General features: G+C 43.1%; 1 protein-coding gene across 1 annotated transcript; it reads left to right on the top strand.

Moving 5' to 3' along the window:
• The first annotated feature begins 11,335 nt into the window (after positions 1 to 11,335).
• On the top strand, positions 11,336 to 16,303 carry LOC123501220. Its single transcript, XM_045249922.1, has 3 exons — positions 11,336 to 11,536; positions 12,613 to 12,900; positions 16,049 to 16,303. Exons 1-3 carry the CDS (start codon positions 11,336 to 11,338, stop codon positions 16,301 to 16,303), a joined length of 744 nt encoding a protein of 247 aa, XP_045105857.1.
• The last annotated feature ends 135 nt before the right edge of the window (positions 16,304 to 16,438 follow it).

The following is a 16,438-nucleotide window of genomic DNA, read 5'->3' as shown; positions in this document are numbered from 1 at the left end:
GCCACCCGACGCCAGCTCCCATAACCATGTATAATCATCCTTTATCTTATGTTTAGTGACCATGGTGTTAGCCTGCCTAGCGCCCATAGCCATGCACATGTTCTATGTACAACGCTATATAGGTAAATCTTTCTTTGATTGTCTTTTATCCTGTGGTCATGGTGTTAATTAATGCTAGCCTTTGTGACACAAAACCTAATGTTACAGAATACAGCTGGTTTTGTTAGCTTCATTAAAGAACCATCTTAATTGCTAATTAACAACACTTCATAATGAGGATATAACTTCTTCCCACACACTTTACACGTACATTTTCATTCGTAAACTCTAATGCTCTAGCTTTTACAACTTTTGAATTGTGTAGGTAGAACTAAGAAGTAGTTTTTTTTTATTGCAACATACAAAAAACAGAACAAAAAAAGTCGAAATTATTCCATTAGACGACATAACAGCTTAATTATACGTGACATGCGCACCTCTAGGGTTCACAACCGTTGTTGATGTTACTGTGTTCAAAGAAAGGAATATAGATTCAGAACACTAGTGAGAAATGTGAATATATAGAGAGATGATCGATAGAAATACGAATAAAGATAATATAGAAGGTATTAAAAGATACAGGAAAATAAAAGTAAGAACAGAGATAATATAAATAGGAATAAAGATGGGAAAGGAAGAAAAAGGAAAATAGACAACAATGTATGATGGAAAAACTAACAGAGAAAAGAAAAAAAATAAATAAATAAGCTACATATGCGTCTTTATTGTGCAATTCCCAACCAAACACCCGAACACCGCAACACTACAATGTCCCACGTACAGGTGCCCGACTCCCCAGTCCCCACAGATGACGGGGAATGAGAGGCAGGCAGATGTTGGAGTTCAAAAACCAGTCATACTACTTACTGTTTACTAACCATTATTGAGTACTTCCCGTGTGATTGACCCGTGTTGGCCCAGGCTCAGTACCTCCTTTTATACAATGTCTGTCACATCTACCGTAAAAAGGGCAGCAATACTGGCGTCAAGATGCCGCTATTGGTGGCAAGATGCCAGTGGAAATAATGTTTTCTTCCTGGAACAACTTGTACTTTGAGCTGCAGCAGTATTTGCAGAAAGTGGCGTTTAGTGTGTGGAGTAGACAGTAGCTAGTAGCCAGTGTGAGGGTGTGGCGGCGAGTAATGTGTATCGCCATGTTGGGCCTTTTGCCGCGAGCCGATGCCGATCCTCAGAACATTGTTCCTCCGATGACAGTAACTGGGACCCCTCGATCACCCTGCTCCTGCTGGTCACAAGAGCGGAAATCCAGGACAGCCGCACCAATAGGCTTAAAACATGGAGGAGAAATGTTCAAGGATGAAAGGAAAGGTTGGAGAGCTGGGAGGAAGAGAAGAAAGAGTAATAATAATAACAGCTTATTGAAGAAAAAAGTGGCTGGGAAAGAGGAAGAGGAGGAGTATGAAGTATGGATTGAGATTCCTTCCCATCTCTACCTTGAACCTAAATTTCTCAAGATTGAACCCGATATTTGTGGTTCTTTCGTGGCTACTGGGTACAATTTAGCAACACAATGTGCATAGTGTAAACATCCACAGCGTGACATCTTGTTTCTTGTTAGCGTTACAGAATACAGATTTGAAGTATGCACAACAAACAGCACACCATTACTTCATCCTTTTGTCTTTATTTGTGGTGGGCGTGACGTACGATGTCTACGCCGCTAAATAACATACCAAACTATGACAGTACAGCAAAATGTCTGTTTGTTTGAGTGTGGCCTTTCCTTTAGGTGGTGTGGTCCGCCGCTCGCCCCTCGCCTGCCTCACAAGACTTGGCAACACTGGCTCAAACTTGACCAGAGGCCCAGAGTGTGTGACAGGACAGGAGGCATATCGTAGCTCGTGGCGCTCCGCCTCACAATTATCAAGTGTTCTCGTGGGCCCTTCCTTGTGCCGGCCAGCTGAGGGAGGGAGAAGGGAGAGAGAGGTGACCAGAGGAGGCCTGGAAGGAGAGAGAGAGAGAGAGGCGAGACAAAGGTAAAGAAAAGAGAGACTGAGTGTTCACCATTTGAGCCTGTACCAACAGGAAATGCAAGGTTGACTCGGCTTGTTTGTTGGGTGTGTTTGCAGTTTCGGCCAACCATGGAGTCAGTGGTGTGACTCATGTTTTTGTGGTGAGAAATGTAGTGAATTGATTGGTGCTTCATGTCAGTTCCGTGGCAAATTTATATTTTTTCAAGTTGTGACTTTTCCAACGGCAACTTCTGTCTACCTGTCATTCCCAGCGATGTTGGGGGACCTGTGGGGAATCGGGGTTTTGCAAGAGAGGTCAGAAATGAACAAAGTCCATCAAAAAATCTCTGAAAATATTTTGATGGCGGCGGAGGCGGCGAGCGTTGCTTTGTTATTGTTGAGTGTTCGCTGTTTGTTGGTGTATTCACTACATTTAGCGGAAACCCCAAAGGCTGCCTAACCAAACCCAACATTGTAACCCAGGCGGCAGACCCCCACAAGGCTTACTAAATAAACACTAGCATTAAAACCTTGTAGCGGGGGGCTGCACCCCAGGACTCCCTCCAAGAGTTACTCACCAAACCAAAGATTATTACCTCCTAGAAGGGGTAAATTTTTACAATAACACGAACAGCTCACTTCTCGATGAAATCATTGTTTTTTCAGGTGGATTTTGACCTGTTTGGAATGAATGTGCACTTTGTTTCCCTCGCAAATACTTTTTTTTTTTTTTTTACCTACACCAACCAACTCTTACGGAAACACGATTTTGCTGGAAATTAAAAAAATATTACTTTTTGATGTTAGATTTTGATTTGTTTTTATTAAATATGCACGTTTTTGTTGCGAGTTTTTTCTCTTTTACACCACCCTCTCCTTCCCCCGTCTGTTGTGGAAATACAAGTTTGCTGTAAACTGAAGCATTTTTATTTTTTCTGGTATATTTTTACCTATTTTGAATGAATATACAGTAACATAACCTAACCCAAACCTAAACTAACCTAACCTCATCAAACCTAATATAACTTAACCAAGCCAAGCCTAACCTAACCAAAACCTAAACTAACCTAACCTAACCTCACTACAATGGCTGAGCTATGCCTAGGAAGTCATTACCTTATTGGAATGTAAGAAGTGGCCGTGCACCTCCAAGTCTTTTCACTGAGTGTGCAGGGTTTGTGGCACTTGGGGCACTCCACCACACTAGGAAAAACACCCTGCTCCCTTAGGAACTGTGAGCTTTTTTTGTCTTTTTAAAAAAAGTGTTGAATAGCAAGGAAGTAGTGCACGCTACACCCAACACACGGTGACATCTTCCTAACACTGATTCAAATAGTTCTTCTCTCGCCACACCTTGAAATGCCACACTAGGATTGGCTCAATGAATTCCAGCTTTTTTATTGGCTACTGCTTTCATGTTCAAACAAAACAACCAATCACCCTCATAATGTGTCAAGCGTGCACTGATAATTTTTTTTTAATATTATTTATTTTTTTTTTTTTAGTTTAGGACAATTTCTAGAGTTTTTAACTAACTGGCAAGTGGACATCATTTTTTTTTCTTTATTAGTTTTGTTGCCCTTGGCTAGCTTTTCCATCTAAAAAGAGAGAGAGAGAGAGGTTATACCATTTTGTTTGGTTAGTAACCTTAGGGTTGTGGGGATGGGGCCAGCAGGAGATGCCACCCCACCTCCCCAGCTAGAAGTCTGTAGTGTTGGGTTTGGATAGTAACCCTTGGGGAGGATCCGGATGTAATGTCGGGGAGCAGCCTTTGCAATGGACCCAAATCCAAGGGTAGTGAATCGGTGGCAACGCTGCTCAACAATAACAAAGCAACGCTCGCCGCCACCAAAGTATTGTCAGACATTTTTTGTGTGATTTTGTTGATTTCTGATCTCTTTTGCAACACACATTACTCAACTTAATGCTCCTCCGATATGAAAGACCAATAAGTAGGCATTTCATCAAACTGCTGCCAGAGAGTCCTAAACCACACTGCATGACATTCCAAGGCTGCCTCTACTACAGGGATGAAAAGGAGTCAATTTCCTTTCCAACTGTCAGAGAACCATCCAATCTAACTTAACCCATTTCTTCCCCATTAACATGTTTGCAGTTCAGATCCCCAACAAGTGGCACTCTTCTGTCCTTCCTTAACATATTGTGCAGGCAATTTAGAACTTCATTTTGCATTGCCTCTGCATGCCTCCCCTCCTACTACATCCCCCAACACTACACTTTCTTCCTTTTCTCACCTCTAATCTGTCCACCTCTCTGATGCAAGAGTTAACCAGTACTCTGAGTCATTCATTCTTTTCTCTGGTACACTCTGGGACTCCCTGCCTGCTTCTGTGTTTCCACCTTCCTGGGACTTTAACTCTTTCAAGAGTAAGGTTCCAACATGCTTATCCTCTCAAGTTTGATTTTTCTCTTTGGCATTCACCTAGGGACTGGCACTCAAGTGGGCTTTTTTTTCTCCAGAGAATTATTGTTGGGTGTGGCCAATGGCCAGTGGCTCTCAGTGTCCTCACCATCACTGTTGTTGCAGGTGCCAAGGCCAGGTGCCCTGCCAGGCTTTGATGTGGCTCCATCTGGCTGGCTGCCCAGAGGGTTCCTGCAGTGGAGGGGGTGAGGCCAGGCAGCAGCATGAGTGAACAGCAGCAGCAGCAGCAGCAACGGTCTGCCTCAGGTGTGGGGAGGTCCAGTCATGGTGGCAAGAATGACCTGGAGGCAGGCAGCTCCACCCACAGAGGAGAGAGAAAGTTTGTGTGTCAGCAGTGTGATAAAACTTTTACATCCAGACAAGTACTTAGCAGACACACCCTGACACACAGTGGTGTTAGAAATTATGAGTGTCTGCAATGTGGAAAGAAATTCACCAGAAAGGGTAGCCTCACCACACACACCCTGATACACAGTGGTGTTAAAAATTATGAGTGTCTGGAATGTGGAAAGAAATTCACTGAAAAGAGTAGCCTAACCAGACACATCCTGACACACAAGAGTGTTAGAAATTTTGAGTGTCTGGAATGTGGAAAGAAATTCACCACAAAGTCTGATCTAACCAGACACACCCTGACACACAGTGGTGTTAGAAATTATGAGTGTCTGGAATGTGGCAAGAAATTCACCACAAAGGGTAACCTCACCACACACACCCTGACACACAGTGGTGTTAAAAATTATGAGTGTCTGGAATGTGGAAAGAAATTCACCACAAAGTTTAGCCTCACCACACACACCCTAACACACAGTGGTGTTAGAAATTATGAGTGTCTGGAATGTGGCAAGAAATTTACTGAAAAGAGTAGCCTCACCAGACACACCCTGACATACAGTGGTGTTAGAAATTATGAGTGTCTGGAATGTGGAAAGAAATTCACCACAAAGTCTGATCTCACCGCACACACCTTGAGACACAGTGATGTTAAAAATTATGAATGTGAGGAGTGCGGCAAGAAATTCTTTACCATTGGTGATCTCAACAAACATGCTTTCAGACACACTGGCTTGAGGGAGTTCAAGTGTGATGTTTGTGGCAAGTGTTTCAAGACTAAGCGTGACATTGCCCGGCATGTGAAGATCCACTTTTGAGGTGGTGTGTTGTATGGACCGGTGGAGCAACACCTGTGGGAGTGTGTAGTGGTGCTGGTGGTGGTGGTGGACAGTGTTTCATTCTTTTTTCTTCTTCCTCTCCCATTGCTTCCTCCCGGCCCTGATCTGACCTTCCAGCCTTTGCTCCTCAACACAGCCGGGTGAAGCACACCTTCAGAGGGAACTGGTCTCCCGAGGGTGTCACCAAGGCTCTCCATCTCCAGCAGGACGTGGCAGGGGTCAAGATGGCAGGCAGGCAAGCAAGCAAGCAAGCAAGCAAGTAAGTAAGTAAGTGGAAGTAAGAGTGAAAACATAAGTGGTGGAGGTGATTGGAGTAGTAATACCTTATTCCATTACCTAACCTGGCAGTGCAAGTACCATGTCAGAATCAACACTAAGGACATTGTCAGTCACTGGTACTACATACACCTTTTAAAAGACAGGCAGACAGACAGACAGACCAGCACTTAGGGCACTTTCCCTTCACCACTGGGGGTGTGAGATGTGAGGTGTGAGGCTGTAGGGGTGAGAAGACCATGCATGGTGCTGGCTGGCTGTGAGGATCCTAAAGGACTGTGGTGGTGGTGGTGGTGAGTGTGAGAGGAAGGACGTGGTGGTGAAGGTCAGCGCTCCAGTGTGTGCAGTGTGTGTCCTGTCAGTGTGGCTGATACATGATGCATAGTGTGTACTGGGCTCCTGGAAGGATGTTCAGTGAAAGATACATAGATACAGGATTGTATATGTATGAATGTATGTAGTGCTTGTATAACAGCAGGATATGGTCTGAGAGGACACACATAGCCCAGGCCAGCCCCCCAGCCTCCCATCACTGTGTGTGTTGCGTTGAAGATAATGTATTAATGAATGTTTTTGTTTCAGGACGTTGGTGTGTGTTGGATGCCTGCATGACTCCATGCTACGCTGGCCTGCCACACCACAGGATACATTGATGATAGTGTCACCTCAGCACACACTACACTGTTGTCATGTGTTGCAGTGCTTGTAAGGACAGCACACCCCTCCACCAACACCACTGCTGTGTGTGGGTAGCATCCCATCCCATTCTCTATATACCTGCCTTATTTACATCTGCTACTGCTATTTTTCCACCGTTCTGTGTGGAAAACTGTATTTTCCAACATCCTTCACACACTCCCTCATCCTGATCTTCTTTTCATGTCCTCTTGTCCTTCCATCCTCTTCCACCAACAGCACCAGGTCTTCTTTGTCTATCTTTTCAGTATCATTTACTATCTTATACAGGCAACCCCCGTTTAACGAAGGTTCACACAACGAAATTTCGCTACAACGAAGGTTTCATTTTACTACCACCTGCTCATTTAACGAATACCAAACTCGCTTTAACGAAGTTTTATCCAGGTAATTTTTTCCAAGTTTGAAAGCCTGCTGTATCACACAAGCCAACATGCTTTTGAATACACTAGCAGCCGCAAATACTAAGGCCTGCCTCAGGAGAAATCCTGGGACACCTGTAGAATCAAGATCAAGATCAAGCCTCTCGTGGACAACACGCACCACTCACTCCCATAACAGCGTCAGCAGCAGCTCGTCTTCACTCGCTCAACTTCCCACCAAAACTCCTTGCAATGTGGCCTAGCATTCCTAAGAAGACCAGGAAGTCTCTTACTCTCAAAGTGAAGCTGGATATTATTCACAAACACGAGAGAGGCGAGAAAACTATAGCATTGCTGGCCACCATCTTAACTCCATCTACTGTCTCTACTATTTTCAAGTCAGCAGACTATTAAGAAGGCTGGTGAGACTGTATCTTCCTTGCAAGCTAAAAGAACCACCTGAACTCGTGACTCTACAATGGATAAAATGGAAAGCCTTCTGGAAATATGGTACATAAGTTTTGTATGTGGTACAATGATGCGCCCTTTGTTTACATTCCACAGGTTGCCGGTTAGTGTCTTTCCCGTTTCACTCTCCCATCCTTCATAAATTTAAGATCATCAACATTATAAAGCTATGTACATACATACATTAGTGTACATTATAATGATTTAACTGCCTAAATGTTAAACTTCATAATTTTTACTTTCATTAAACCTTTCACCGTACTATGATGCACTCTCGCTTTGCTTACTCTTAGTGAAAGTTCAAGTCAGGGGTTAAACTTGTTATACTCGGTTCGCTTAAAAGCATGTGCGTATATCAATGGCCCCGTGTGCACCTGAATTGTATTTTTAGCAGTTTTTATAGTTTAAGAAGTATTGCAGAGAATGGCAACAAAAATGGTACCGGATTGGCAGAAATGACCTATGAGGAGATATTAAAAGAAATGAATTTGCTTACCTTGGAACAAAGAAGAGAAAGACGAAATTTAATACAGGTTTATAAACTGTTGAATGGTTTGGATGAAGTGGATAATGAACAAATGATGTTGAGAGAGGAAAATTTAAATAGAACTACGAGATCGCATAGTAAAAAGATAGCCAAGGGAATATGCTTGAAGGATGTGAAGAAATATAGTTTCCCACAGAGATGTGTGGTGTGGAATAGTTTGAGTGAGGAGGTGGTGTCAGCGAGGAGTGTGCATAGTTTTAAAGGAAAGTTGGATGTGTGTAGATATGGAGACGGGGCCACACGAGTATGATACCCAGGCCCTGTAAAATTACAACTAGGTGAAAACACACACACACACACACACATATTGATAGAATTTTCAGAGACAATTTGCTAAGGAACACACACACACACACACACACACACACACACACACACACACACACACACACACACATATTGATAGAATTTTCAGAGACAATTTGCTAAGGAATATTGGAATAGCATTTCACTACATGGACAAAGAAATGATGAAGAAACTGCTAAATACTATAATAAGACCCAGATTGGAATATGCAGGAGTAGTGTGAACTCCTCACAAAAAGAAACATAAGGAAGCTGGAGAGACTACAAAAAATGGCTAGAAGAATATGGTCCCAGAACTTAAAGGGATGACATATGAGGAGAGACTATTAAGGCTATGCATCTTCCAACATTGGAGCAGAGAAGGAGAGGGGATCTCATACAAGTTTATAAATTAATAAACGGAATGGACCAAGTGGATAATGAGTATCTGATCCTGAGAGAAGAATATGCCAGTCGAAGCACAAGATCGCATACTAAGAAACTGAGGAAGGGAAGATGTGTAAGAGATATTAAAAAATGTAGTTTCCCGCAAAGATGTATTGAGACGTAGAACAGTTTGAATGAAGTAGTGTCTGCAACGAGTGTGCATACTTATAAAGTAAGATTGGATAAGTGTAGATATGGAGACGGGGCCACACGAGCATAAAGCCCAGTACTGGGGAAGACTAGATAATCAACGTGTACCTAGAAGAGAAGGTTAGTTTGTACCTGAAAGAGAATGGTTAGCCGCGCCGCCTATCGCCCTATGCCTAACGCCTAGCAAACCGTAATTTGTACTCTACTTTATTCCGAAGGGCTGCTCCAGCGGTGTCTGTCCCACGATGTGACCTGTGATACGGGTACTCACCTGCAAAGGGCAGAGGGAGTTAGTATCGTGTGGTTATCAAAGCTAGTATTTCATTATTAATGGAGATAAGTATTGGAGGTGGCGAGTCACGTGGTTCAGGTTAATGCTTAGTAGCAGCTTACTACTTTATTGCAGTTATTATATTGAGGCTTAAATAACAACGTCAACTTACCAAATCCAACGCGAGGAAGACGCATTCAATAAGATTAACTAACGCACACTATCACTGAAATAACCGCGACGCCACGCACGCACACACACACACACTCGCCCGCCGCCATGAGACAAAGGTCCGAGGATTACTTCAGCGGCGGAACATCACCTCGGCTACCTTCAAATGTGCCACTCTTCCTTTAGCTAACACTCCTGCCTCACGCCCTCACATCCACACCGCACTATAACATCACAGGAAATTTGTGCTCACTGAGAGACATTTCAGCGCTAAGTGAAGCATGAGATTGGCAGGAAATTAATGATGTAACGCACTCGATTTGTTTTCTTGCCATACTTTCGCACATGGACATGGAACAAGAGGCTGCCGAACTGCTTGTTATCCTCACGCCACACACTCCCCCTGTCCCCTCCTGCCTGGATCCCTACCGTCTCCATCGACTCTGCCTGCCATGCCTTCCCCCCAATAAAATTAGGAATAGAGATAATAGTGTTACGAATGTGTGTGTATGTGCATGTGTTTTGCGCGGGCTGGCTTTGTGAGCGTTGGCGCGGCGGGGGGGGTGGGGGGAGAGAGTCGGCAAGAGAGCACGTGCAAGGCAAGACTGTGAGACGCACGCCCTGTTTATTAGAGGCGGCGTCACACTAGCACTTTTCCGTCTTCATTTTCCGTCAATTTTGTGACGACTGTCAACTTTAGCAGACGGTGGCCATCACACACAAGCTTGCTTCCGCCTTTGCCGCGCTTGTCGATTGTAAACAAACATGGCTCCTCATTCACCCCAGCAAGCCGCGGCTTTTTTGCACCTTATAATGTAATCAGCTGTTCTGTGATCCCAAATACTGTGACCTCTAATGCTCTCTATGAGAAATTCGTCAGTGTGTTTTGTCCACTGCTCATCTTGGCCAGCTACTTGGAAGTTGCCTTGGAAATATTCAAAAGCATCGCACATTCGCACTCCCCTGGAAATGTACACAAACAACTGAGGAACTTTTCATTGCAAGACTAGAAGAAAAAAAAAAAAAAAATGTATACAAACATATTCACCAACTCATTTAAATTTCATGCCATGATAATAGCATTCTTCCGTTTAACAAAAAAAAATTAATAAATAAATAAATAAAAATAAATAAATAAAATAAATAAAAAATTTAATAAAAGTGTTGATTAGAAACCATAGTTCTTATTTTGACTAAAAATTGGCGCTAGACGAAAACGATGCGTTCCGTCTGACTCAAGACGACGGAAAGACTTGACGGAAGAGTAAAAGACTACGGAAATCGCCCGAGACGACGGAAAAAGTGCTAGTGTGACGCCGCCTTAAGACGTGCTATCTGCTGCTGTGGTCTGTTGTGCCCGCCTCTGGGAACGCCTGTGAGTGCCTGAGTGCCCTGTGTGTGTGTGTGTGTGTGTGGAGGCTGCCCTGTGATGTACTGTGAAGTGAGGACTCAGTAAAGGACGTGAGTAAGCTGGTGTTTCTCTGTCCGCCGGTGTAAGTCCTTTTCAAACCTATCGTAGGTCTTTTTCAAACCTATCGTACTGCACCCAGGGTTCCCAGACGTACGATAATTATCGTACAAGTGCAATAATTTAGCATACTGTAAGATAAAAAATATAGTGCGTACGATAATACGATAATCTGCAGTTTTGTACAATAATTTATACTTTTCATGAAATAATTCCTTTTGGAAGTGATACTGCGAGAGTATATTCTACTCCATAAAAAAAAAAAAATGGAGAGAGAGAGAGAGAGAGGAGGGAGGTGGAGGGTTGGTGAGTGGCTGGAGGAGGGAGGGAGTGAAGGGGCGGACTATACACGATCAGTTCGTGTATCGGGTGAGTGGCTGGAGACGGAGCGAAGGGGGGAGGGCACTACACGATCAGTTCCTGTAAAGACTGGGTGAGGGGGAAGGAGGGGACCGGGGGAGGCCTCATTAGTCTTCATCGGGGGCCTCAGACAGCAGGACGCTCATTTGCGGGTGTTATTCTACTTGGCTTAATTCTTACTACCTGGCACACTTCACAGCAAAGAGAATGGCAGATAAACGCAGTGCCGTGGATAGTGAAAGCATAATAGAAACCAAGAAAAAAGCAAGGCGTGAGCAGAAGTACAGAGAAGTCTGGGAAAAAGAATTTCCATGGCTAAGACCATCCAGGAAGGGCTCGTGTAAAGCACTGTGTAAAAAATGTGGTGTTGAAAGTGATCCAAACTATCCAGAAATCCACGGGGATTCAGCCAGCGACCTATAAAAGGGTGAGTATACGATAGCCTCTCGTAACATGCAGTGCTTTTCAGAACCTATATCAAATGCCTAAGAAAAACTTTTTGGTGTCTAGTGTTCCAATGGTATATTTTGTGGTATTCTGTAGAACTGACAAAAAGTTGCTAGGTGAATGTTGGTGTACGATAATCTAGCTCAAAATACGATAATTTTTGACGGTGTGTACGATAATTTCGGACTGCACCACTCAGTCAGGTCTGAGAGCCCGTGACGTGCGGAGGGCGATGTTATTAGTTTAGTACAGAGCATAATGGCTGTGAATACATATGCGGGCTGCCGACCATGATGATATTAATGAAAAGAGTAAGGAGAGGAAACTAAGGAGATGCGAATATAAGCAATAATAACGCACTTAGGTCGAGTGCTGAAATATATATATATATATATATATATATATATATATATATATATATATATATATATATATATATATATATATATATATATATATATATATATATATATATATATATATATATAGATATATATGATATAATATACTGAAAGTCTGAGTCCAACAGTTAATGGATTTGACTCGTTGCCTTCACTTATGATATCCTATTCATAACGTTTATAAATGGTAAAATATAGATGACATTCTCTCTCTCTCTCTCTCTCTCTCTCTCTCTCTCTCGATATTAATAGAAACATGTTAGGTTGAGCCAAGGCCCCCGAAGGTAAATAACACGGGAACCTTGGCCAGAGGGTGAAAAGGTCTCTGACATGGGCAAAACCATTGGAAACTTTGAAATATTCATAATTTCAGCTGCATTACTTCGATTATAATATCATTATATTATATTATATTATTACTTGATAGCTAACTAGTTAGGTCTGTAATGTACGTAGGCCTATATAGTGTTTCATGAGAAGCCGTTTTTAATTACTTCACAAAGGTAGTATATTTAGTTCAATAAAGGCAATTAATTTCAAATAATTAACTTATTTAAAAGTTCCTTTTCTTCAAAGATTTTCAGACCGAAAAAACATTTGGAGAACTGCGGTCACAACAATCCATTTCCTTCGAAGGCGTGGGGTAAACTGAAGCTTACGTCTGGCAGCTGCCGCGAGGAGTACTTCACTACCCGGGACTTCACGGGACTTCACTACTGTTATGTCTTGTCTGCTACACCGGCGCTGCTCAGAGTTGAGCTGAGGCCCAAACCCAGGGTGTGTGGCAAGAGGTACGTACATCGTAACTCGTGGCGCTCCGCCTCACAATTATCAAGTGTTCTCGTGTGCCGGCCTGCTGAGGGAGGGAGAAGGGAGAGAGGTGACCAGAAGAGGCTTGGGAGGAGAGAGAGAGGCGAGACAAAGGTAAAGAAGAGAGATATGCGAGTGAGTGTAGTGAGTGTTCACCATTTGAGCCTGTACCAACAGGAAATGCAAGGTTGACTCGGCTTGTTTGTTGGGTGTGTTTGCAGTTTCGGCCAACCATGGAGTCAGTGGTGTGACTCATGTTTTTGTGGTGAGAAATGTAGTGAATTGATTGGTGCTTCATGTCAGTTCCGTGGCAAATTATATTTTTTCAAGTTGTGACTTTTCCAACGGCAACTTCTGTCTACCTGTCATTCCCAGCGATGTTGGGGGACCTGTGGGGAATCGGGGTTTTGCAAGAGAGGTCAGAAATTAACAAAGTCCATCAAAAAATCTCTGAAAATATTTTGATGGCGGCGGAGGCGGCGAGCGTTGCTTTGTTATTGTTGAGTGTTCACTGTTTGTTGGTGTATTCACTACATTTAGCGGAAACCCCAAAGGCTGCCTAACCAAACCCAACATTGTAACCCAGGCGGCAGACCCCCACAAGGCTTACTAAATAAACACTAGCATTAAAACCTTGTAGCGGGGGCTGAACCCCCCAGGACTCCCTCCAAGAGTTACTCACCAAACCAAACATTATTACCTCCTAGAAGGGGTAAATTTTTACAATAACACGAACAGCTCACTTCTCGATGAAATCATTGTTTTTTCAGGTGGATTTTGACCTGTTTAGAATGAATGTGCACTTTGTTTCCCTCGCAAATACTTTTTTTTATTTTTTTTTACCCACACCCTCCAACTCTTACGGAAACACGATTTTGCTGGAAAAAAAAAAAAATTTTAATGTTAGATTTTGAATTGTTTTTATTAAATATGCACGTTTTTGTTGCGAATTTTTTTTTTTTTTTTTTTTTACACCACCCTCTCCTTTCCCTGTCTGTTGTGGAAACACAAGTTTGCTGTAAACTGAAGCATTTTTATTTTTTCTGGTATATTTTGACTGGTTTTAAATGAATATACAGTAACCTAACCTAACCTCATCAAACCTAACCAAACTTAACCAAGCCAAGCCTAACCTAACCAAAACCTAAACAAACCTAACATAACCTCACTGCAATGGCTGAGCTATGCATAGGAAGTCATTATCTTATTGGAATGTAAGAAGTGGCCGTGCACCTCTAGACAGAGAACACTGAAAACTTGCCAGTTTGGGTCCTCTCCTATTGGTTGGGCCAACTAGGTGAGTGTGCTCTGCATATATGTGTTTTTTATGTTATGGCTTATAGTGCCTGTAGGTTCACGTGAAGAGTATGGGAAGCACTGTTCAGCTTCCACCCATTAGCAGTGTATGAAATTTTATTTACAGTGGTACCAATCTTAGGGCCCATATCACCACCCAAGCTCATCTTTGTTTAAGGCAATTACACCTTCACCTAGAACCTGGGTATCGTGGTGACATGTAGCTAACTTTAAACCACTCCACAAATGACAAAGTGTCAAGACGGCACGTGGTGGAATTCAAACTTACACATGGACATCTGCCTGATCCCACACTCACTACCTTTTCCAATGTGCCACAGCCTCCCAGCATTTCCACTCATACTGTTCTTTAAGACAGGCTGGAGAGAAAAGTTTTTGATCCTGTCCACTTCTCTCCTCTGACCAACGGACTGACTGACTGCATCCTCTCTCTCACCATCGCAGTGTTGCATCTCTTGCTGTCTTCTACCACTATTTTCATGGCAGCTGCTCTCCATATCTAGATAACTGCATGCCTCTCGTCCCCATCCTCCCCCATCCCCCCACCACTACACTTTCTTCCTTCTCGCACCTCTAAGCTGTCCACCTCTCTGATGCAAGAATTTTGATGGCTGCCTTAGTTCTTTTAGTCCAGTTGTATCCGGTGTTCCGCAGGGAAGTGTTCTGGGACCTCTTCTTTTTATTATTTATACATCTGACATGTGGTGTGGGATTGAATCTAATATGGTTGCTTATGCTGATGACACCACTATATATGCGACAATTCCCCAGAGTCGCTAATGTACTCACTCAAGATGTTTCAAGGATTCTGTCATGGTGTGATCGGTGGGGTATGAAACTGAACCCGAGTAAATCCCATAGTATGGTTATTAGCAGATCAAGGACACCTTTCCCAGTTCACCCTGATATTGTTGTCAACGAAGTACCTATTCCTAATTGTTCGTCTCTGAAGTTACTCGGAGTCACCCTTGATCCCAAACTTACTTTTGAGTTGCACTTGCGTTCACTTGCATCATCAGTCTCATGTAAAGTTGGTTTGTTACGCAAATGTAGGCGGATATATTCCTCTGATGATATTGTAAGAAATTGCTTTTACTCTTTCATACTGCCTCATTTTGAATATTGTCACTCTGTGTGGATCTCTGCAGCAGAGTCTCACTTAAAGCTTTTAGATAGAGCATTCAACCAGATTAAATTTCTTCTTCCTAATCTTGAGATTAATCTTCGGCATCGTCGTTTGGTTGGATCATTGTCCTATTTCTTCAAAATCATGTCTAATTCCAACCACCCGTTGCATTGTCATTTGCCTGCCCTTCACTACCAGCACGTGCTACAAGACAATCCTTGATCATGAATGACCGTTCCTTGTCTGTGAATCGATGTAATACTTCACAATTTTCCCGGTGTTTTATCCCAGTATCTGCTAGACTCTGGAATACAATTCCCAACGAGATTGTTAATTCTAGTAACATTGAAGCATTTAAAAAACGTGTGAATACCTTTCTTCTCTCTGAACTCACTACCTCTTAGATCTCTACCAATCTTCCTATTCTGTTGTTCATTCCTGTTACTTCCTTTCACTTATCGGTGAGGTGCCGCCCACTGGGCCTTTGGGTTTATGCAGTTATGCTTTCCAGTGGGTCGCCTTCATTGACCTCATAATAATAATAATAATAATAATAATTAACCAGTACTCTGAGTCATTAATTCTTTTCTCTAGTACACTCTGGGACTCCCTGCCTGCTTCTGTGTTTCCACCTTCCTGGGACTTGAACTCTTTCAAGAGGAAGGCTCCAACATGTTTATCCTCTCAAGTTTGATTTTTCTCTTTGGCATTCACCTAGGGACTGACACTCAAGTGGGCTTTTTTTTTTTCAGAGAATTATTGTTGGCTGTGGCCAATGGCCAGTGGCTCTCAGTGTCCTCACTGTCACTGTTGTTGCAGGTACCCAGGCCAGCAGGTGCCCTGCTGGGCTCTGACGTGGCTCCATCCAGCTGCAGTGAAAGGGTGAGGCCAGGCAGCAGCATGAGTGAACAGCAGCAGCAGCAGCAGTCTGCCTTAGGTGTGGGGAAGTCCAGGCATGGTGGCAAGAATGACCTGGGGTCAGGCAGGTCCACCAACAGAGGAGAGAGAAAGTTTGTGTGTCAGCAGTGTGATAAAACTTTACATCCAGACATGGACTTAGACTACACACCATGACACACAGTGGTGTTAGAAATTATGAGTGTCTGCAATGTGGAAAGAAATTCACCCAAAAGAATAATCTCACCAGACACACCCTGACACACAGTGGTGCTAGAAATTATGAGTGTCTGGAATGTTGGAAGAAATTCA

Source organism: Portunus trituberculatus, chromosome 2, assembly GCF_017591435.1.
Source record: "Portunus trituberculatus isolate SZX2019 chromosome 2, ASM1759143v1, whole genome shotgun sequence".
NCBI lineage: Eukaryota > Metazoa > Arthropoda > Malacostraca > Decapoda > Portunidae > Portunus > Portunus trituberculatus.
This window is presented reverse-complemented; position numbering and strand designations above follow the sequence as displayed.